The 23,703-nt window shown below is 44.4% G+C and overlaps 1 protein-coding gene across 8 annotated transcripts in view; it reads right to left on the bottom strand.

Moving 5' to 3' along the window:
• The window catches only part of Slc8a3 (solute carrier family 8 member A3), a 133,282-nt gene that overhangs the window by 102,136 nt on the left and 7,443 nt on the right, over positions 1-23,703 (bottom strand). For 7 of the 8 annotated variants that reach the window (XM_078050128.1, XM_005322845.5, XM_021724844.3 and 4 more), the window contains exon 2: positions 11,075-12,923. In XM_078050128.1, the coding sequence (XP_077906254.1) occupies positions 11,075-12,861 (1,787 nt within the window). In that variant the 5' untranslated portion in view covers positions 12,862-12,923. Of the gene's footprint in view, positions 1-11,074; positions 12,924-23,703 lie in introns of those variants that run through there. The other variant, XM_040276464.2, reaches the window with a different exon arrangement.

The raw sequence follows: 23,703 nt of genomic DNA on the forward strand, positions 1-23,703 counted from the left end.
CATGCACCCAAAAGTTGCACGGGAATCAAGCAAAGAGAATCACACAGAGAACGAAGGCAACTTTCCTCACAGCTTATGACAGAGTAGGTGCCCCTCCCTCCCAAATTCAGCACATGAACTACTCAGACCAAATGCTGGGAATGACTCCATCAACCTTACACAGTTGCCTAGGCTGGCCTTAAACTTGTGATCCTCCCACCTCAGCCTCCTGAGTTGCTGGGAATACAGGTGTGTGCCATGGTGCCCAACTAGTCTGATTTCCAGCTTTCAAACTTGAGATAATAAATTTCAGTTGTCTTAACCCACCAAGTTTGTGGTAATTTGCTATAGTAGCTACAGAAATGAGTACATAATCCCCAAGCTAACAGAACACAGGCAAAGCCTTCAATCTTCTTTCCCTCCTTCCCAACTCCCAGGAGGGCTGGATGTCCATGGGAATATGCCACGAGAAGAGAGTGGAACTCTCCCACTCTCTCGGCCTCTCACACATAAAGGACAACCCTGGACAGAGCAGCTCCTGGCCAAGAGCACAGCGGGACTGAGGGGACACTGCGTTCCTGCAAGATAGGCCTGTTCTGCTAGTGCAGACTCATTTCAGAGGCATTCGGGGAAGTGCTGCACAGAACTGTGTCCAATCTGGGCTAAGCAGATTAGTTCCCTCCCAGGGAAAGGTTCTGGGCAGCTGAGCGGGGCAGCTCCCTGTGCAGTGGCAGGGGGCTGTCATTACAAGGCGCAGATAGGACATAATTACATGCTCCCTGGAGGAAATGCTTAATTGAATTCCAGAGTGTCTCCTGAGCATCAAAGGCAGCCCAGGCTCAGAGGTAGCACAGCTGCACGGGAAGAGCCCCTCTGAAGCACTGGTGCCAGTCAGGGATTGGGCTGTGCAGGGGCTCAGGGATGCCAGTGCACAGAGGGCTATGCGGGTCTCTCTGAAACTGGGGGAGGAGACGAGGAAGGGACAGAGAGTAGAGAATGGTATGCCCTTTCTAGTCCTGATATCTGAGAGGTATGACTGAATCTTAGATCCCCCTATGCTTGATGCAACCTGGGGGTGGTAGATAGGCAGAGAAGTGCCAGGAATTCACTCACTCACTGTTCTTTCATGCATCAGACATTAACTGTAGCTCTCTTGTGGGTGAGGCATCCCACTAGACAGAGGGGTAGAACTGGGTGCTGTATTGGTATGAGGATCATTGGGGTGGCCTGGCTGGGGACCATTTACTCCTGAGGCCACCTTCTACTTATATCTGCGTGTGCCACTCAAGCCAAAGCCATTAGCCATCCCTTCCCCTCCTTTCCTCCTCCTTCTCCTATTTTTTTATTTTTGGAAGTACTTGTGATTGAACCCAGGGGCACTCTACAGCTGAGCTACATCCCAAGCCCCTTTTTAAATTTCTATTTTGAGACAGGGTCTTTCTAAATTGCCCAGGCTGGCCTCAAACTTGTGATCCTCCCACCTCAGCCTCCTGAGTTGCTGGGAATACAGGTGTGTGCCACCGAGCCCAACTGGTCATTTGTCTTAACAAGTCCTTCTGCATGGACTGGAGGAGAAGGTTCGTGTGAATCACCACGATGACGTCAAACTGCATCCCCAACAAAAGGCAGGAGGAGGTTTGCCTCTGTGTGGCCACAATCCTCACTGGTTCCTTCTTCTATAGCAACTATCACACATACCGGTCTTCCCCCCAGGGACTGTGTCTCTTCTCACTGTGCTCAGCCCATAGTATGCGCTCCCCAAAGGTCTGATTTTGCACACTGAGTGGTAGACACCCTCCCACACACACACCTTCTCTACTCTCCTGTTGCTTCTGGCCCCGCTGATGTGGAGAGCTGGCTTGGGCTCTCCTGGGACAGCAGCAGAGACCCCCTGCTCTCCATTATCATCATCCCTCTAACCCCTGCCCCTGGGTTGCCTTCAGAAACCATGGATATAGCATCAGAGAAGTCCCCTGAATCTGACCGCATGGTCCTAAGCCAGCCTCACCCCTTTCCCACACAGCAGCCACAGCAACATCTGTTGGCAGCTCCTGGAGAAGAAGCGGCACACCAAGAATCTTCTGTGGACTGGCTTGGGCAAGGGTGGGTCTGAGCCAGCAGTCAAGGGTGATGGATACAGATTTCTGGGCTGGGCGTTAAGTTTATTTGACCTTTTCTGAATTCCCTGGGCTCAGTTGTCCCTGAATTAAAATGAGAGAAGCCAACTCTTGCTATTAAGAAAGAAATGTGGGATGCACTCTGAGCTTCTTCTGCATGAAAAAAAAAAAAAAAAAAGAAACTGCTGCTTTTAGCTTCATGACCTTATCCCAACGCTGACACATGTAACTTGGTAAAAAGAATGTGCAATTAGAATCAGAGGATGTGTACTTCATCTTAAAAGTCCTGTGTTCTGGGGTCAATTATTTTGTATTTCTTAGACTCTGTGACCTAAGCTGAACAAAGTACTGATAGTAACCCCAATGTTATAACAAAATCTTTATACTTTTGAAAGTAGAAATTTATGTTTCATATAAATATTATAAGTCTTATTATGTAAGAAAATAACAGCAATAATAGCAAGCTTTCTCAAAGGTTTGAATACCAATTGTAACAAACACTGTGCCCATTCTCTCCAGAACATTCTGATCTCCCTACAGGATTAGCCTCATCAAAACAACTTTATACAATTATGACCTAGTACTTTCAAAGCTTTTTATGTCAGTTAGTTTCTCTGACAGCTCTTGGCTGTATTTATTTTACGCTTTCTTCACCCCCCCCCCCGCCGGCAATAGATAGTATATATTCTTTCAACAGTCCACAAAGGTTAATTAAGATGTCACTTCTCTCTGCTTTGGTTAGAATTTTATTAATTCATCATGGTAACACTAGTTATCTTTTGTTATATCGTACAAGAAAAATGGAAATCATTAATTATTAGCTAATAATCTTCTAAAGCACAGGTTCCCCAGGAAGGGGCAGATAATGAAAATGACCTGTAATAGGAGTGGTTTGGAAACCATTGATCTAGTTTATGAAACCCAGTAGGTTAGAAAGGGGCTTTGGAAGATTCTAATCAGATAAGAAAATTGTCTGCTTCATGTCTCCAAAGGGAATTTACGTCCCTGTGGCTTCATCTAGGGAATAAAGAAGGTTCTGTGTGATGTAGGATAAAGTCAGGAGTGATTCAAAGAGGTTTTTCTGGTATTAGGATTGGCCCAGGATTGGTGAGATAGTGGCTATTTCATACTGACACATCCAATGAAATAGAGCCTTCTAGTTTCTCCACTGAATGAAGTTCTTTCTACCTCTAGTCCCAACACTAGGGTTGGCAGACATTTGACCTTCCCATCTCAAGTCTCCCACTGAGCCCAGATACAGCCTCCCAGATCCTCTCCACCATGTTTCCCCAGAGAGCCACTACTCACTGAATGGAGCTGACACAAAAGGAGAGTCTATTTTCCACCCCAGTCCTGGGTCCTAAGATCTGGACACCTGATAGAGTCACACACAGTGAAACCTATACAGAAGAGTACTCTGACTTTAGGGAATTCCTGGGAAGGCCTCAAATTGTAGCTCCTAGGATAAAGAGGGGGTGCCTGCTGGCTCCAGCTGAGTCCAGGTGACCAGCTGTCCATCAGAGGAGGGGGAGAGAAGGAGAGGCTACCGGAGAGCTCTCACTCTGTCCTTGGCAGGCATGAGAGTCAGGGAAGTGTTCTGTCTTCATCTGGAAGACAGGCTGCTCTGGAAACCCAAACCCAGGAAGAGGCTTTGAAAGTGACTCAGTACCCAAATAACACACCTGAAAATGAGAGCAGATTATCTGCTGACGCTAGTGTCCTGGAGAGGACAGACCAGCAAAGGGTAAAGGGAAAGGGATGACCCTGGTAGCCTTGAGATTCATGCCACTCAGCATCACTGTGGATCTGGGCAAGGCCATTCTAATCCTGGCTGTGGAGTCTGTAGGCAATGTGACGTATGTGGTAGATCTGGGGCTTCTAATCTTTCAGCCTACTGTCCCAGCACAGACCACTATAAAGCCAGTGCTCTATAAACCTTACATACCTGTGCAGGTTCAGAGGTGACAGGTGCCTGTGTCACCTGAGACTCCTTTCAAAAGTGACATTGCCCACCAGTGTGCTTAAGTACAACTGCTTAAATAGCTTGTCATGGAATTCTCACAGCAACTTCATTTCCTATCACTCAGTTATGTAGATGAGCTGGGGTGGGGTGGGAGGAAGAAGTATTTGACAACCAACAGAATGACCAACGCACGTCTGGCCAGTGGACTTTTGATGTGACCAAATTGGGAAAAAAAAAAAATCAGACTCCTTCTTTTGAGAATATGAGCTAGAAAACTAGAAAGAACTTTCCAGATAAGGGCTGAACGCACATATGGAAAGAGAACTTGGTTTGTGAGTTAACACTACAAGCTAGAAGCTAAAGGAGAAGTTCACAGAGAAAAGCCAGGAGACAGAGACCATGTGGCCCAGGAGGGAGCGCCCTGGAGAGAGAAGGCAGTCCCCAGAGCTGCCTCTGTCCTCTGCGGCTCTCCGTTACCAGTCCCAGCCTGTGGTGGATCCTGACAATATAATCTTTCTATCTCCACAGAGTCAGGCAAATGCTTGATGATGGAGGAAAACGGAGCGCCACTGGGAGTGGCTTGTTTCCCGGGAGATAGCCGTCTTCTTGGTGCTCTCCTGAAGCTGGCTCTAGCTGTGCAAAGGACAGGCTTTCTTGAGGGATACTTTTCTGGCTCCTTCTTGATCAGTCAAAGAAGGCCTAGACCAGACAGGGGACAGAAGGCAACCCAAGTGCAGAGGCCAGCAGTGAGAAGGAAGGGAATGTTGGGAACCGGATCCTGTTAGAGGAGCAGATGTGGCCAAAGGCCTTGAGGAGGAAGGCCCTGAGTGCGGGAGGAGCGGAGACCACAGCAGACACTCTCCAGCACCTGCTGCAGCCGAGACTGTTTCCAAAAGAAAGTGAGTGCAAGAAAATAGCATATGAACCGAAAGGAAGGTACCAGCAGGGGAATAAAGTAAATGAACATGAATGCTTGCAGTCAGAGTCATGGTTAGCCCATATGGTGGTGGTAGAGTACCTCCTGCATGAACAGAATCCAGAAAAAGAAGGTCAGAGATGGTAGTGGGGTCCGTGAAGGTCATGTGGCAAACACAAAGAGAAATTCAAAAGGTCAACAAATCAAGGCCAAAAGGTCTGGAGAAAAAAATGGAATACTAAAATGGCAGTTGTAGTCATTCACAATCTATTAATTATTTTACTGTCATATTCTGCCATATTTGGAGTATTAAGATACGATCAGATGCCATTTATTTTGAAAGTACCAACTCAAGAACCTGCAAATGGCCAAATTATATTGTTAATATATATGTACAAATAAGTAACAATAGATTCCATCATTATGTATAATTATAATACACCAATAAAAATATGGAAAACCAAAAAAAAAAAAAAAAAAAAAAAAGAACCTGCAACAGAATTCTGTCTGGATCAAAACTCACTGGTTCTTCAGGAATCCAACCCATTGAATGGTAACTGAAAGGGTTTAGGCAAGGGCAGATGAGCTAAATTGTGCCTCTGCACGCTTACCTGCAGCTAGGGAGGGTAAGGGTGTTGGTGTCAAATCAATGGTTGACCTTAATATATGCCCATATCTAGCCATCACTAAGTTTTCAGAAAAACAAAATTTTTCATAATAACAAAAATTTTCATAATAAGTAGCTCCACTTTCAACTTTAAATTTTTCTCTACTTATGGGTAACTTCTTACTTGGGTACCCAGTAGGTGGTAGCCATAAGAATTTAATTCCTGTGAGTGGTAACGTCATGCCTAATATTTACCTAATCTTTACCTGGTGCTTTCCTTTACAGTTATATAGCAAAATCCTCAAAGCATTTGACTCTTGAAAATGCTTCTACACTGTGCAGAATTTAAATATCAAGACCTTGTTCAGTTTGCAGATCAAGAAACTCTCTTTCCACAACAATCAATTATATGCTATGGGCTTTCCACCAGGACTTCAGACTAGATTCTGGGAGTGAAGCTTAGTTTCTCTTTAGAAACAACAATAATAAAACAACATCCTGAATAAGTTGGAGACCACAGCTCAACCTCTGATACCTTCCTTATGAAGTTGATGGGGCATAACCAACAGAGAAGGAATGAGTATTCCTGCCTCATCCAACACCTCTGGGAAGTTGATGAAGGTTAGACAACCAGGAAGCTTCTCCTCACTCGCCTGCCTCACTTTGTTCAAGCATCCCTTGTCTTCATCTTTGTGAGTGAATAAGGAAACTTTGACCTTCAGAACCAGAGGACTCAAGAGAAAATGAAGACTTAAAAAAAAATTAAAAATCTGTGGACTCACTGAGTCTTGAACAGCCTCTAAGTGCACAACGAGATTAAAAACACTCCATAGTATATTCTTTGTTAAAACAGTAGTCAAGGGCTGAGGTTATAGCTCAGTGGTAGAGCACTTGCCTAGCATGTGTGAGGCACTGGATTCAATTCTTAGGGCCGCATATAAACAAACAAACAAACAAATAATAAGGGTCCACTGACAACTCAAAAAAATTTTTTTTAAAAAAAACCACTAGTCATGATACTCCTTGATTTGCTCTTCTAGAGTATGTATTTTTCCTTCCACCCCTGAATTGCAATAGTCTTTCTGAAGTTAACACTTCAGTGAACAAAAGTAAAGTGGAGAAGTCCAAACCAATAAAGGTACATGTGCAGCAAATGCTAAAGTCCTTTCCAACTTTGACTTCCTCTCCTATCTAGCTGATATTGGACAAGTCACGTTTCCTCTCTAAATCTCAGCCTCATAATTTGTCAAATGGGAGGTCAGATACCTGCCAGCTTTTCTTGATTTGGTTAGAAAATGTTCAGCACAGCCAATACTGAGTGCTTCTCTGAAGGAAGCCCATGCGATTTAATTGCAGTAGATCTTGGCATTTGCATAGCTGACATCTGTGCCTTTGACTATTCCCAGAGACCCCAAAGGTCCATGAGCTGCAATAATGGGTTATTTTGCAGAGGCGTGCTGTGAGCCTGGGATAGAAGAGCCAGTCACTTGCTTAATGAGTGAAATTACCGTGAGGCAAAACTCATATCTCCATGAGTTATAGTGACATTCACAAAAGCAGGGATTCTTCTAGATGGTGAAGATGTCAACAGTGTCACTTGCAAATGTTAAGGGCTTATTGTAACCTGGGTGTATGTTAAACGTGTATACACCCCTGCTCCTCCCCCTTCACTTCTACATTCTTAATGAAGGTTACTTGAGACACTTCAGTGGTGTCACACACACAGCAGAGCTCTTGTTCCTCTTTTATTGAATCTGCCTCAACTATATCCTTCTTCCATGTTTAGATTGGTGTAAATACATGAATTCCCTCCTCCTGAGAGTAAAATCCTTCAGAGATGAAGAGCTAGCTTGTCTCACTCATTAATTTATCCCTTGTGCCAAGGCATGTATCCAGTACATCGCAAATATTTAATAAGTGTTTGCTGAATGACTGAGCACCTTCTATGGGGAATCACTGTACTCAAGGGGCATTTTTTCCTATTTCTATTTGATACTCTTTTTCAGAGCCTTGTGTACACCAAGCAAGTACTCTACCAGTGAGCTATATTCCCCAGCCACCGGATTTAGTTATCACTCCCTGCCAGGATAGATATTATTCTATCATTCCAGCAAAAAAGTCTGGGATTCAGACAGGTGAAGTGAACTACTTCAAAGTTAACACAACTCCTGAGTGATGGGTTCACATCTATTTGTCAGATTCCTAAGTTCGTTCTTTTCTGTCCTATCATGCTGTTTAGGACAACTTTAAGAAGTAAAGCCTTTAACCAAGCAAATTAATTCAATATTATTGATGGCTCCAGTGTTACTGATAGATCACGAGCCTGCCTATAACTTGATTCTATCTAGAAGACTAAGGTGAAGGCAAAAGTGAAAATGCCTACCCCAAGCTTGGTAGGCAAATAAAGCTTCAGAAAGAGGGAGGGGTTAGAGAGGAAGATTGTTTCCAGTATCACGCAGCTTCTGTACAAGTATCCTGAAGGTTTCAATTTCAGTTCCCAGATTGGTATTGCAATTAGCAGGGCCTTAGTAAGAGCTTTGTTCTTGCAAATCTGGAGTTGAAAGTTGGAACTGGAGGAAAAACATTCATGATTCAATTAAGCAAGCCATTTGAAAAGCCACTTTCTTTCCTGAGTCTCATGGTTTGGTCAGGAGCTTTATGGTTTTTTCATTCTAAACAGGGACCAGCAGCATCAGGACCTTGTCAGAAAAGCACAACCTTAAACCCTACCCTAGACCTTCTGAATTATAATCCGTACCTTATTGAGATTCCTGGGTGATTGATAAGCACATTAGCATTTAAGAAGCATAACTCTAGAAGATATTCTAAGGTCCTTTGTGGCTCTGACCATTTATGAGTTTAGGTGAGGACTCTTCATGGTAACCAGAAAACCAGCATGCTCATTAATTAGGGTCGCACAGAGATACAAGCAACCTGATCATCTTATGACCTCTTCTGAAGAATATTGCTAATTCATCAATGTTACTATTAAGGCTGTGTTTATCGAGCACATACCATGTACCAGGTATATGGTAGTTTTAATAGCCCTACAAGAGAGAGATCATCATCCCCATTTTACCCATAAGGAAATGACCTCATAGGTTAAAAAAATTTCTCCAGACCACATGGTCAAGTCAGCAGCATTGCCAGATTTCTAACCCAGAGTACTTAGTACTTAGTACTTCTTTTGCTACATTGTATTATTGTATTATCTCTCATGTTAAAAGATCTTCTGGGTAGTGACTAGCAGGTTTTTTTTTTCTTCAAGAAACCTGAAAGGATCAAACCACACAGAAATTTTTAAAAATAATGAAATGAATATTAAGAATGTAGATTTGCTCACCCAAACCTGGACTATGTGGACGAGAGGTTGACACCATTTGGAACAAATGTCACCCAGAAGTAATGTTCATGGACTCATTTGCCCCAAGATATTATATAATCAAACATAAATAAGTTGGAGGAAGGTTTAGTCATATCCAGAGATTCTAGGTAAATAGTTGATTATTACTAGAATGAGGAAATTGGGATCTAACCCTGTGATCCCTCATAAACTACCCTTCCATGCCATTGGGAGATAGGTACTAAATCAGAGAAACTATGAGTTCATAGAATTAGGGCATATTCTGTAGGCTTGATGCTATTTGATGCCTGACAATAAATTCTTACATACCAACATTGCCATAAATGTGTGAAATTTCATGGAGTTTGTCTTCCCAGCAAGGGCCTGGCCTTCATTTATATGTATGAACACTCTCCCCAGAGCATATATAAATGGATAGTATTCTCTGGAAGGCACAGGTTTTTACTTATGCTAACAAATGATTATCCTTCCCAGCAAAATGACTAAACAGAGCTCTAATAAATCAATTTGTCAATGGCTATTTCCTTTCAGAAGACAATATCCCCTGCTCCATTTTTTGGCTCAGGCAAATACGACCTACACAGAGCATTTGTGTCCAGGGTTCAGAAAATCCTTGAACTGGAAGGAACTGCAAAAGAATCTGACCCTACTTCCAGGAAAGGGAAGTATCTTTATTCTCACTTTGAATAGGAGAAGGTTTAGTTCCAGAGTTACTAAATGACTTGCCAAAGTCACGTTATTAGGAAAAGATTGAGGATAGGGGTAGAGTTTCCTGGGTCTTTCAGCTCATTTTCCAACAGAACCCAACCCTTTTGGAGTACTGTCCCAAGACTGGACCTGGGAAGCAGCAGTTCTACAAATACATCTTTCCCTGGGGTCCATGGATCCCCCTTTTCTATGAGTTGCTTCCCTCCCTCCTAACTGTTGCATGGTTTAATTTCCCACTGAAAGTATAATTCACAGGTTCTTGGGGCAGTCTGACATCCTCCTCTTTTATTCTTCACCTCAATTCCTGCTGTTGTTTATTTTTTGTGGACAGGAGCAGGAATTCAGAGACAGGTTTCCTGTTTTCTCATCTCCATCTTTCTAGGCCTCCCCAGAAGGTCCACCCTATCAGAAAGCTGCAAATCTTAGGCAAAGCCACTCTGCTTTCTTCTTTGAAGATCTCCATCTGAGAAAAGGACAGAATGACCAATCTGTGAGAAGGTTCAATGGGGAGAGACCTTAGGGTAGTCACCACAACAGAAGCATGGTACCTACAGCTTCTGAAGAACTGGATGGGGCAATAACCAGAGGATTACTCCAGGAGAGTTCTAGCTTATGAAACGACATGAACACAGAAGATGCGCTTTCTCCCACAATTATTAAGAGGCGTCTCTTCTCCTTCACTGCATAGCCAGAATTTGGAGCTTAGACCTGAGACTAGATACAGGCAGTCTGCAGGCATGGGAACTCTGCTTCTCCAAGATACCACTAATACCGAAGCCATATTGATTCATCTCACCTGGCTGGGCAAGCCTTGCTCCATAAAATTGGCTATGGACAGTTAAAGAGACTCTGCCAAGAGTCTCAATCAATTTTTCAATTTCCAAATTGAAGGAGAAGTGCCTGAAATCTGCCTATGCAATACAACAGCCATCGCTGGGTTTTTTTTCCCCCTCTCTTTCAGACTATTCTGATTGGGCTATTGCTGTCCCAGAAGGGTATGGAACTGGCTTCAAAGCTCATAAGTCCTTTGTATGAAAAGAGGAGGAAGGGGAGGCCCAAGCAGTTTCCTCACTCTTGCTAGTCACAAGAATTCTCTAAAATCTGATATTACACAACTTCTTTCATCCTATTCCCCCATCAGCCATCATTTTTGAGTCTCAAGAAGACAAAACTTTCTGTGTCCTTAGATCCTAACACAGGATCCCTTGCCCAGAAACAAAGTGAGAAAACCAAAGGAGAATTGGGAAGCAGGACCTGTCCAGTAGGGTCGGCTGCTCCTGCACACCTGTGATGGAACCAAAGTTTGACATTAACACAAATACAAGGAGGAGGTTTGAAGGGTACAGAAGGACAGAAGGAGATGGCAAGGGAGGGCTGAGGGGGACTGGAATACCAAAAACCAAAAAAAAAAAGTACTTACACTGTCTCATCATTCTTGAATTCCAGCTCCCCATACGTGTCTTCAAAGTCCTCACCACCACCCTTGGCCGTCCCTTCTACTGTCCTAAAAGGGACGATGACTGTGCCCCGGGCCCCTGATGTCCGCAGAACCTTGACTTCCATAACACCAATACTTTCACTGACATGAATGGTATCACATTCAAAAGTGAAGATGCCCGCATGATCATCGTCTAAGATGGTGACCGTGGCCACACAAGGGGACGCTAGGACAGCCCGAGGCAGGGGAAGACTGTTGAGGATGGCTGGCGGCGGCATCCCCTCCTCGGGCTGCTCCTCTTCGAGGCGGACATTGCTCAGCCTCACAAAGAAGTGTTCATCCTCCTCAAAAATGTCATCGTCAATGATGCCCACGGAGAACTCCTTTTGGGTCTCTCCTGGTTTCAGAACCACAGTGCCCTCTGTGAACTCGTAGTCAGCCCCCGCGTTGGCAGAGCCGTCCTCGGTTTTGTAGTCCACATACATGGTCTTGGACATGTCTCCTCCTTTCCTGACCACCGTCAGGAGCACGGCCCCACAGTTCTCCAGGCACTGGTAGGAACAGGGGTCGAAGAAGACCTTGGAGACAAAGTCCTCGGGCTCCTCGGTGTGCACCTCGCTCATGCTGGAGCTCTTCTTGGCCTGCTCTGCGGCGTGTTTCTTCAGGATGTTGCCTGCACCGGTCATCATGCGGGTGGCTTGGATCCGGTAGAAGGCGCGGCTCTTCTGTTGGTGGGAAAGAGCGTAGTAATTGGCCATCTCCACCAGCTGGTCTAAGTCCTTCTCTGGGTGTTTCTGTTTCAGATCCTTGAGAATCCGGATCATCTCCCGGCGGGACTCATCCACTTCCTTCCCTTCCAGGGGCACCAGGTTCCCATCTAAGAAGTGGGAATTCATCATTTTCCCATCCATTTCAATGCCCTTGGGGTGGTCACCCTCCGTCTCTATGATAATTCCTCGGTGTTTATCCGTGCGGTACTTTTTGTGCATATATTTATAGAAAAGCAGCCGTTTGTCTGCCACCCAGGCCAGAAGGACACAGACTGGAAAGAAGAAGAGGGTGAGGAGGCCTTCCCAAACCTGGACCACACCAGGAGAGAAGACGGCCAGGATCATATAGAGCCAGATGTAGGCAAAGATACTCCAGGCAGCAGTGACAAAGAAGACCCTCAGGTGCTTGATCTTGCGTGTCTCTCCGTCGGGGATCACGTAGACGCAGATGCCAATGATGATGAACATGTTGAAGGCGGCACTGCCTACAATGGTAGAAGGTCCCAGATCACCAGCAATGAACCCGTGGCCACACACCTCAATTAAAGAGAGGAGAATCTCAGGGGCAGAAGAACCGAGGGCCATAAGGGTCAGGTTGGAGACAGTTTCATTCCAGACCCGGATGGTAGTCGTGCTGGTCTCCCCGTTGGGCTTTTTAATGGTCACCTCCCTCTCTTGGGAGGTGATGACTTCAATGGATGCCATGAAGCGGTCGGCAATGATGGACACCCCCAGGAACATGTATATCAGGGCCACGAAATAGACAATGACCCTGGCGATCTTGTCCCCGAGGGAAGGGTTCTCTGGATACCAGATTGGGAGGATGACGCCTTCCTTGCAGTCCGACGACCCTGAACAGGACTCATTGTTCTGCCCTGTGCTGGGCACATCTCCTGAGCCACCTGCCTCTGCCCGAAGACCATTCAGGAAGAGCATAAAAGTAACTAGCCCAAAATGGAGGAAGGCAGAGGTGAGAGGCTGCAACCTTAACCACGCCATACACGAGACTTAGATGCTAGCTTCCGCCGCAGCACCAATGGTCCTCCTGACAGGCCAGAGACCTAGGAAAGATCAGAGAGGCACGAAAAGGCATGAGGAAAAGGGGGCAGCAAGTGGCAGGCTCCCACCAACACAAACGGATGCTTCACCTCCGGCGACATATTGCACTGACATATGGGGCAGTCTCTCACTTGGAAAAATAGATGTCAATGGGAGGCACAAATAGCTGCTCTGTCCTCGGAACCATCTGGTGGGAGACTCAGTTGAAGAATGGTTTGAAATAGCCAGGAATATTGGTGATGGGAAGCTAGGCAGTAACCTTCTAATCCTATCTCCCCAATGATCTAGACTCCATTTAAAATAGGGTGCCCACGACCTGAATCTTTGTACTTCTAGAGCGTTTAGACTTATTTTCTCCATTGTCATCATACTGAAGACTCCTGCTTTACAGGGGTTTGCAAGAGTAACTACTGAACTGAGTTTTCATGAGCTAGTCTCCCAACGTACAACACCTTGCTTTGAGTGTAATTGAACGCTCTTGGGTTAAAAAAAAAAAAAAAAAAAAAAAAAAACCTTCCCCAAATGCAAAACTTCTGGAGACAAGATATCATTCTGAGATTTCCTGTGAAACCAAGAAAGTCAACATCTAGTTAACTCTACTTGCACCACACTAAACCGAGGCTGTGTCAAGTGTGCCCAGGTAGAGTTCCCAGCAGCTCTTGACCCTCCAGTGGAACACACTTAAGAACAGGTTAGGAAGCCTGTTACAGGAAGGGAAAGACCAATCAGCCACTCAAGTTCCAAAGCCAAAGATGGAAAGAGACCCATAGTAGAAATTGTTATTAATAAAACATGCAAATGGCCCTCAAGTAAGTCTTTTATAAAAATGGAGACAAGATTTTGGGGTGAAATGCAACCTCATCTGCTGGCCTCAAACCCCTAAAAGGTGAGCATGAGTTCTGAAGAACAGGAAGAAACCCAGTTGAAACTCCTCTTAGTCTTTCCACTCATTGCCTCATTGAGATAGAATAAGAATAAAAATAACCATGCAAAAGCCTAAAAAAAAAAATAAAGCAACCTATTCATTTCCCCCCTCTGCTACATTCATGTAGGGATCCTTCTAGTAGCAGAGTAATGCTGATGTCCATTTGTGCAGCAGCTTAAGGGATTCAAAGTCCTTGTCCTCTGTATATGCTCCTTTGGCCAGTGTTTCCCATCTCTGAAAATAGCACCTCCATCTACCCAGTTACTCATGCTAGATGACAGGTGTTATTCTGAAAGCCTTCCTGACCCTCCTGCCTCTTTACCCAACCCAGGACTAAATCTTATCAATTCTCCCTCCAACTCTCCTGCCAACCTTACTGCCCAAACTCCCATCATTCCTCATGGGATAAATCTACTCCAGTAGTCTCCCAACTGCACTCAGCACTCCAGCTCTTGCTAGAGAGCAGAGTCTTGATTCTCCTGTCCCCATATAGCCAAAAAAATCTTTAAAAAAAAATCACCAACACAGTGGTGCATGCCTATAATCCCAGTGCTCAGGAGGCCGAGGCAGGAGGATTGCAAGCTACAGCCTCAGCAACTTAGTGAGGCCTTAAGCAACTCAGCAAGACCTTGTCTCTAAATAAAATATTAAAAAGGGCTGAGGATGTGGCTCAGTGGTGCCCCTGGGTTCAATCCCCGGTACCAAAAAAAAAAACAAAACCAAAAAACCAAAATCCAAACTTATATACATCCTTCCCTTATTTGAAACTCTTTCATAATTTTCTCTTACTCTTGATACAATCCTAACCTTGATTTGCAAAGGATTGTAGAAAATACCTCCTTTCTCCTCCTCCCACCCCATTCTGTCTCTTACTACATTTCAACAATGCTCTTCATTTCTACCCTTGAATGACATGGTGTTATTCCCCACCTCAGGATCTTTGCATGTGCCCTTATTCTTGCCTGAGGTGAGTGTTTCTTCTTTGCACCCCCACTCTTAATAATGTTTTAGGTCTTGGCTGAAGTCATGCTCTTAAAAAGAAAAAAAAACCTTTTGTCACCCCTAAAAAATGGTCAACTCCCTTTGTTAGGTTCTCTCATTTTACTGTTTGCCCTTTCTGTAAGGCACTTCCAAAACATTGAAATTACATGTTTATTCTTAGTGTTTAGATGATCAGTGTCTTAGTCATTCATAAAGCTGTAAATAAGAGCAATACATAAGGCTGTATCTCTTCAGCTTATTGTGGTGTCCTAGGTATTTAGTAGGTGCTCCGTAAACGTACACTTTTGGAATGAATAAGTGTAGACATCAAGGAAGTTTCCTAAGACATCACCTTCTTTTTAGCCATTTTACGATTAAATTATGATCATTTGCTTTGGAAATAAAGAGAGAGGACTCAGAGACAAATCCTGACTAGAGATTTAGAGGCTGTGGAGGACATCTATAAATTCCCAAAGCTTGTGCTCAGAGAGAAATTCCCCCTGGGACCCAGGTCACCAGGGTACATCCTACAACCCTAAAGGCTTCCTTCCAAAGGGCTGCGGATTAACTTGGTTTCGTGTTCCCCAGAGTGGCATCCAAGTGCTGAGGACCACATTCCTCATCAGTCCAGGTACTGGGGGTCATCACAACATGTGCTTGGGGCCTCTGCCTTTGACCTCACTCAGAGGACAAGAGGTCACGAGGACTGCAGAAGAGCAAGTTGGATAAAGATGTTCATCACCCACTCTTGCAACCTGTGATGAGTGCAGGGATTCCCCTCCACACACACACACACTCAATTCAAATTCTGACACTCATTCACACCGGGAAAGTGTGGATAAACAAAGATCCTGGCTTCTTGCCTTGATCTGTGAAAACCCTGACACTCTGTGGATTCTGATAAGCCCCTTGCAGGAGGAGACAGAGGGTGGGCACCGCTGGAGTGGCTCTTCCATCAAGAGCCAACATGGTGACAGGAGGTGGTACCCCCAAGGGAGTGGGGTATCCACAGGTGAGGGAGGAGGGTTACCCTTCTGGAGAACCTATGTGGTAGAGTTATCCTGGGTCACAGGGGGCATGGACTCCTGTTTATCTTATGCACCAGGAGGATTAAGAAGGATTGTGGCTTTGTTCTCCCTGGACTCCACAGACACTTTGTGGTGAAGGGTTTTCATAAGGTTTATGCTATGCTCTGGTCAGTATCAGAGGCCAGTTCCTCGGGAAAACAACTGAACCAAGGGAATGAATGAAAAGAAAATGAGGCAAGAAGGTAAGGCGTGTCTAGTAAATACTTGCCCTGGCGTTTGGAATTGAAGGTGGAAAATGCTCTTTGATAGCCTCAGGGTGCTTTCCAGCCCTGCCCGGGATTGGCTTCTGGCTGAGATTGTCAGAGGGGGAGGACACAGCTGTGATGGGCATCCGTGGTCTTTTTTCTGTGTGTGCCATTACTTACCAATTGAGACAAACTCCTGAGGGTCTCATTAGTTTCTCTGGAACCCAGACTCAGGGATATGACTCAAATTTAGACTCCTCCAAATAACAGATATGAACAATAGTAATGAACATACACATTAGCATTTATGGTGCGCACAATGCAAATAATTTAATTTTCATCACAACCCTGTGAGATTAGCAATATCTTTATCCCTATGTTCCCATTTTGAAAGAGTGAGTCTTGGTTAAGTCATTTTACTCAAAATATAGAAGGCCAGGAAATAGTAAAGCCCAAAATCTCACACAGTTGACATAGAACACATGGATCTGATCACTCAATTTCCCCAAATTATCTCATTTGGTTATAAGCACATCTATCTGCTTCTAGCCTGATGTGGGCTTAGGAGCAATGTGCCTGTCCCACACTCCCCATAGAAGAGAATAGCCACTTGATAAAGTCGCACAGTCCCCAGGCTTCCTGGGGCTGTCCTGGCTGCCTGCTGCAGTCTCCCAAATGAATATTCTTTTCATCAGCTCAGTTTGACAAATATTGACAAAGGCCTGTGATTTGCCAGGCCTGGTCCTAGATGCCGTGGGTAAAAAGAAAAATGAGATACAGTGTTTGCCCACAGAGGTACCATCGAGCAGGGGCGGAGACAATTTTACTACACAAAGTGGAGGCAGGCAGAAGGCTGTGGGGGTTCCAGGAGGGCGCTGAGCTAATGTGGGGATTCAGGGAGGCGTTCTGAAGGAGGTGATCCCTGAAATGAGTCTTCAAGCTTGAGTGAGCTTTAGTCAGAACAGAAAAAAAGGAAAGTGGGAAGGGCATTCGAGTCAAAGAGAACAGCCTGAACAGAAAGATCACAGAGACACAAAAGAGCCCCCGTGTGCATGGGATGTGCACGGGATTACAGGGAATTCCGAGTGAGGCAGGGGGGTCAGCAGATGAGGCTGGACGTTGGGGGGACACGATTCACGGCAGGTCTTCTACGCCCGGCTGAGAAGATGGGATTTGATCTCAAGGGCAGAGAAAAGCCAATGATGGGATTTGAAACAGGAAATGACATGGTCCGATTTATATTTCAGAAAAACCAATTTCGCTAAAGACTCAGGACGGCTGTAAGGAGGACAAGACTGGAACAGAAGATCAGTTAGAAACCTATTGCACACAGAGCAGATGCAGATAAGGAGGCCCAGGGTGTATTCTGCATGGGACAACTCTCTGCCCCCATGTCACGTTCCTCTCCCTCAGCCAAACGGATGCCCTGAGTCCGTGACCTCTTGTCTCTTTCCTAGATTATTTTCCTAACGCCCCCAGGGCCATCTGCAAGGTGTCTGTGTCCTCAGCAGTGGCTCCTGACATCTTTTAATATCACTGGCAAATTTAATTAAAGTCACTGTTCCTCTGCTCTTCCAGATCATTAATAAAACAGTGCCACCAGGCCAGACTGAGAAATGCTCCCTACTGCTACGCCCTCCACTTTCTCCAATGGGAACACTGCTCCGGGCCTGTCACCAGGCTGGGTAGAGTCGTCCTTCTCTGCTTCTAAATCTGGGGCCCTGCACAGGCGTCACAGCCAATTTACATTAAAGTTTTAGGTGCAGCAGCCAGGCTGTCCTGGCTCTGACATGTTGTCGCAGCTCTAAGCACACTACAGTGAGTCAAGGCAGAGTCCTTCTTCCCAGGGGAATACTCCCCAAGAAACACACAGGAGGTCAACTCCCTACTCTCTCAAGAATAGGAAGGATGTGACCACAGCTGCTTAGGTAGCTTGATTGTCACAACTGAACTTGGATTCAAGGGAGAAGATATAACAATGCTAAGTGTTTTTCCTGCATTATTATTGTTCTGGATCTCCACAGGGAAGGAGGAAATATCATCTTTTTTTTTTTTTTGGCAGTACTGGGTATTGAACTAAGGAGTGCTCTACCACTGAGATATATCCTCAACCCTTTTTATTTTTTTATTTTGAGACAGGGTGTCGTTAAGTTGCTGAGACTGGAATCTGGCCTACAACTTGTGATCCTCCTGCCTCAGCCTCCCAAGAAGTTGGTTTTATAGGAGTACACCACCATGCCCGATCACTATCATACTCATTTTATAGATGGCAGATCAGAGCCCAAGATCACAAGTAGAGGCCACATAGAAAGGTAGCATTGAAATTCCAATAGTCTGTGTCTGAACACATGGTGTGAACCACTGGGCTGGGTATGTGCCCTGGGCTTGGGGACCCCATTGAGCAAGGATTCAGGACAGCAGAGTGAGTCTTTCTGGGTGTGGAGACCTTCCCACAAGCTTGGAGACTGCACTCTAAATCAGCATCGAGCTGCTGGATCTGAAAGTAAAGCCTTGGATCTGAAAGCAGGAAGCAAGAACTTTCTTCTTAGTTGTGTCTCAGTGAGTAAGCTAAGAGAGGGTGGTAGGAATAGGGGTCTAGAGAAGGTCAAGGACAGCCAAAATTCTGTATTTACCAAAAGCCTCTTGATTCAAATCCAGTTTTTAAGAAATGGCTTTTTGCTCATTTAGGGACCAAACACGATGCTAGCGATTGGGGGTACCACCATGAATGAGCTACACCTCATCCTCAACCTTATTCAGTAAAGCTTATCTTCTGATGAGGGATGAAGACAAACCAGTAATTACAGGAACGATCCATTACAATTACGTTCTGAGAAGTAATGAATACCTTTTTCTTGTTCTTCTCTAAGTACTCAAGCTGGTGGCTCTAGAACTTGTTCAGACCATGTGGGTGAGTGGCTCTGATGCAGGAGGGCTTTATAAGGTGGAGAATCTTACAGTACGTGAAGTGATATTACACTGTTCCTGATTCTCTGATTACATGCATCTGACATATTTTTGCCTCCCCTACGATGAAGTCTCATAAACAGACCAGGGCACCAGCAGGCTCAGTCTCTCATGCTTCACATGAACCAAAGATTTAAAAATAAATAAAGAAATAAAAAAGGATAATAACAACAATGATCACACGTATTCATGGAGTCCCTGCTCTATGGCCAGCACTGCACTAGGCACTGTGGTATATGCCTCCTGCGGTCAGAGTGAGACAGGTATTGACAGTTCACCTGAGGTCTACCAACTGAGCAAATCCCACGGGATAAAAGAGATGGTGGATGATTAGGGTAGGAACCTAGGGCCCCAGAAAGCTCTACCTCTTCTAGGAAGGCTTCCTTGACAATGTCCCCTTCTCTACTTTCAGAACGAGTCATTTCCTCCTTTGAGTTTCTCTCAGACTCTGACCACCACAGAAGCACTTGTCACAAAAGCATGGGTTTATCTGTTTAAAAGTTCATCTTCCTCATTCTTCCAGAAGACTCCAAGAGGGATTTCAACTCAATGTAGGGAAGAATTTTTTTTTTTTTTTTTTTTTGGTAACAATGACTAGTCACACTCACTGAAACTATTGATAAGGTTAAGAGGTTGAACTTGAACTCTGATCTCCTTTGTCCCTCAAAACTTCTATGATTCAAAGATGCTCTAAAGCCTGCCAGACTTGTAGAAGCCAGAGGATTTTGACCTCTGCAAGGCCTTGACTCATCTGGGGTATCATAAACCCTGAGTGGGCGAAGACCTAGGAAGAGGAAGAGAGGAGGCTTTTCTCAGGGTAAGTTCTGTTTTTCCTGCCGAAGGGTCTATGTCTTAGTCATCCCCCAACTTATGGAACTAAAACCATAGAGGGGGCTGTATATCAGAAAAATTATAGTCATCTGAATTCTACTTTAGATCTAAGATTTGGGATCTCTGGGAGTGAAACTAGCATTTATAGTGTTTTTGTTTGTTTGTTTTTTGATACTGGAGCTTGAACCCAAGGGCCCTTCACCACTGTGCTACATCTCCAGCCCTTTTTATTTATTTATTGCTAAGGCTGACCTTGAACTTGGGCTCCTCTTGCCTCAGCTCCCTCATCACAGGGATTATAGGCATGGGCCACCATTCCCACTAGATATTAATGTTTTTAAAAGTTCCTTAGTTGATTCTAAGATATAACTAGGGTTGAGAATCCTGGGCAAAGATTGGACGAGGAGCGTAGCATGTCATCTGCATTTTAGGGATTCCAACCATTAGGAACTTTTTCCAGACTGAGAGAAGGACTTTTGGAGAACTATGAGTTGATGCACAAGCAAGGTCTTCCTGTTTACTAGACAAAAGCCCCTCCTCCTGGACTCTTGCTTACCATGCGAAATATAGTGGCATTGGTTCTTTCACCCACAAAAGCAGGTTTTCCCTTTGTCTCTCTCTAAATTTGCTGATTGCTTGGCTTACATGTCTACTGAAGAAACATAAAAGACATAGAGTTCTCTTATCTTCATAGGAAAGTGATGCTACTCATCCATTTTCAGCAAGATATGTTTCTAGTTATTTTCCCTTTCAGTGATGTCAACTTAGGTCAACTTCTCCACATTTTCTTAGGGCCTCTTTGCTCACTCGCTCATTCATTCATACATGCATGCATTTGTTTAAAACTCAGCTTTGTGTCGCACGATGACTTTCCCTGAATTATCATGAGACAGTTACTCTGATTTGTTCCAGACTCATTTTTTTTTTTGGCCCACATGCTCAAAAAAGCATAAGTTCCAAGAGAGTAGAAATTTTTATCTGATATTTCTGTATTCCCAGTGCCTAAATCAGTGTCTGGCATATAGTAGAGGCTCAGTATATATTTATTGAATGAATGTGCAAAAATAGAAGGGATAATATCCAGTGATTTCTCCCACCATTGGCAATGTTCAAGTGGAGTTTGGAGAACCATCTGTTAGGGATGCTGTGAGCAGGTTTTTTGAATTTGAGTAATAAGAACAAAATATAATCCGCCCTGAAGAACATACATTTCACTGGGGAACAATGACAGAAAACTGAATAATTAGGACAAAACAAGTATTAGATTTGAAAGCATATGCAATGTCCCAAGAGAGCTCCAGGAAAGAAGGTTTAGCACAGCCTGAAATCATGAGGACCAGCTCCACGAACCAGGTAATCCTGGATCTGAGACTTGAAGAATGAACGGGACTTCACAGAATGCAGCCAGTGAATCCTGAACAAAAGCAAAAGGAGGCCTATTCCAGAGGCTGTGGAAGCCTGAACCAGCAGCATGTGTTTAGAAAAGGACAAGTGATGTGGCCAGAGGGCAGCTAACAGGAGCTGCAGAAATGGGTGAGGAATTGCTGGTAAAAGGCCTTGTATACCTGACCAAGGAATTTTGGGCAATCTCAGAGGGAATAGGGAGCAATACAGCTGAACGTTTTTAATCACAGAAGGAACAAGCTCAATGCTTCTTCTTTTTGGAAAGGCAAACCACTATGAGGACAGTGTGCAAACTGGATGGATGGACAAAAGCAGGGCAAACTGGAGTGTAGAAAGACCTGGTTCAGACTTGCACTGGGGTAAGAGGTGGGAAGAACCAAGAAAGTGAGAGCAGGGCTGCTGAGGAAGATAGGAAGCTCAGAGCTACCCAAAGTAAAAACAATCTAATCTGAAGACCAATGCACACCAAAGACGAAAATGAAGGTGAAATGCAGAGGCCTAGCAAGCACCAAAACACATCGGGCACCTTCTCTATCCCAAGGCCCTGGAAAGTTCCTCCTGATTTGGAGATGCAAAGGCTGGAATAAACAGGTGTGGGAGAAATCAACCCCAAACCATGCAACTTACACACCTGCTTAGCTTTAGGACTTTCCTAAACTGTGGGCTAAATAAGACCAATAGGAGTTCTGTGCTTTCTAGGAGGTGAGGCAGAAAGTCCCCAGAATTCAACTGAGGTCCTGGAGTGTTCTGTCTGGTTCAGGTGGTGGCCATTTGTTGTTTCATTAACCCAGACTGTAATAAGCTCTGGAGATACACTGGCAAGGCAGGTCTGTCCGTACCCTGGATGAACACAGAAGAGTTCATCAGATCAGTATTTAAACGTGAGCCGAAGGTTTGGGGGGACTTAATCACACTGTCCGAGAACATCAAGAAGTGGTAGAATGGAACATCTTCTGTCTCAAATGGGAATGTAGTTTCACACAGAAGGAAAGGAACCCTTGGAACACATCAGCTAGAAAAATTTAAAACTATCTTCAAAATATCCAGAGCGTTGATGCTAACTCAAAACCTAGAGTGGCCATAAGAAAGCCTTATTCTGTTCATAGATTCATGGAGAAAAAGTATTTGTTCAGCGTTTACTATGTGCCCACCAGAGCTGTAAATTCATTGAAGGTGAACTTTAAAAAAAAAAAAAAAAGTGTCACACTCTGTTCTAGCTACTGAAGTTTTGGTATTGTTTCTCTCACCTGAACTACTGCAATAGCTAACAATTCTGCCCCATCTCTTCTAATCTAAACCCTCCACCCACCGACAAAACATCCAGAAATATCTTTTTAAAATATAAACCAGATAGTTCATGCCATTATTTGTGTATTCTCTCTTCCTGAAGCTCCTCCCACCCCTGCTGACTTCACTTCTAACTTCTCACTTGATGACTTTATGTCCTACCACTTTGGTATTTTTGTACCCAGGGGTGTTTAACCACTGAGCCACATCCCCAGCCATTTCATATTTTATTTAGAGACAGGGTCTCACTAAGTTGCTTAGGACCTCACTAAGTTGCTGAGGTTGGCTTTGAACTCGTGATCCTTCTGCCTCAGCCTCCCCCAGCTGCTGGGATTACAGGCATGTGCCACCATGCCTGGCTGTCCCATCACTTAGTTTTGCCATCCACAATCCTGTCAGCTAAGATAAAGTTCTCTGAAGTTTCTAGAAGAGGCCTAGCAAGCATGAGCTTGCCTTAGGGCCTTTGCATTTATTAGTTCCTTTGCTTGAAATAGCCTTACTCTAAATATCCACATAAGTCACTTTTTAATTTCATTCAGGTCTCAACTGCCACCTTTTGTGAGAAGCTTTTATACCATCTATCTTATCTAAAGGTGACCCCCTTTGTCATACCACTTTTCATTTTCTTTATGTGCTATGAAAAATCATTTTTTGCTTGTTGAAGTCATCATTGCTCTTATTTATTTGTTTGCTGGTTTACCAAGGAAAATAAATCCCATCCTAGCGGAAACTTGCTCTTTCTGTTCACCACAGGATTCTCGGGGCCTTGACTGAAACCTGGCAGAATGAGTGCTCAATAGGTATTTGCTGAATGAATGAATGAATTATAATTCTGCAAGATTAAGTGATTTTGGAAAGAGGCATATGTGTGGGGAGACTTCAAACTTCCCAGCAAGCATTGGGGTAGAGAAGTACACAGTTATAGTTAAAGATCTCAGAGAGCAGGTAGTTTTGTTTTATTCATCAGAAGAACCAACATATGCATATGGTGTTGGAGCAAAAGTTGTGAGTCTATTTGTCAACAGTTCTTTCCTCTACCCTGCCTTCATCAGCACCTGCCTTCTCCAGAGTACACCACAGTGATAATCAGCATTTACACTGCATCAATCTGTTC

The sequence above is a fragment of the Ictidomys tridecemlineatus genome, chromosome 5, assembly GCF_052094955.1.
Source record: "Ictidomys tridecemlineatus isolate mIctTri1 chromosome 5, mIctTri1.hap1, whole genome shotgun sequence".
NCBI lineage: Eukaryota > Metazoa > Chordata > Mammalia > Rodentia > Sciuridae > Ictidomys > Ictidomys tridecemlineatus.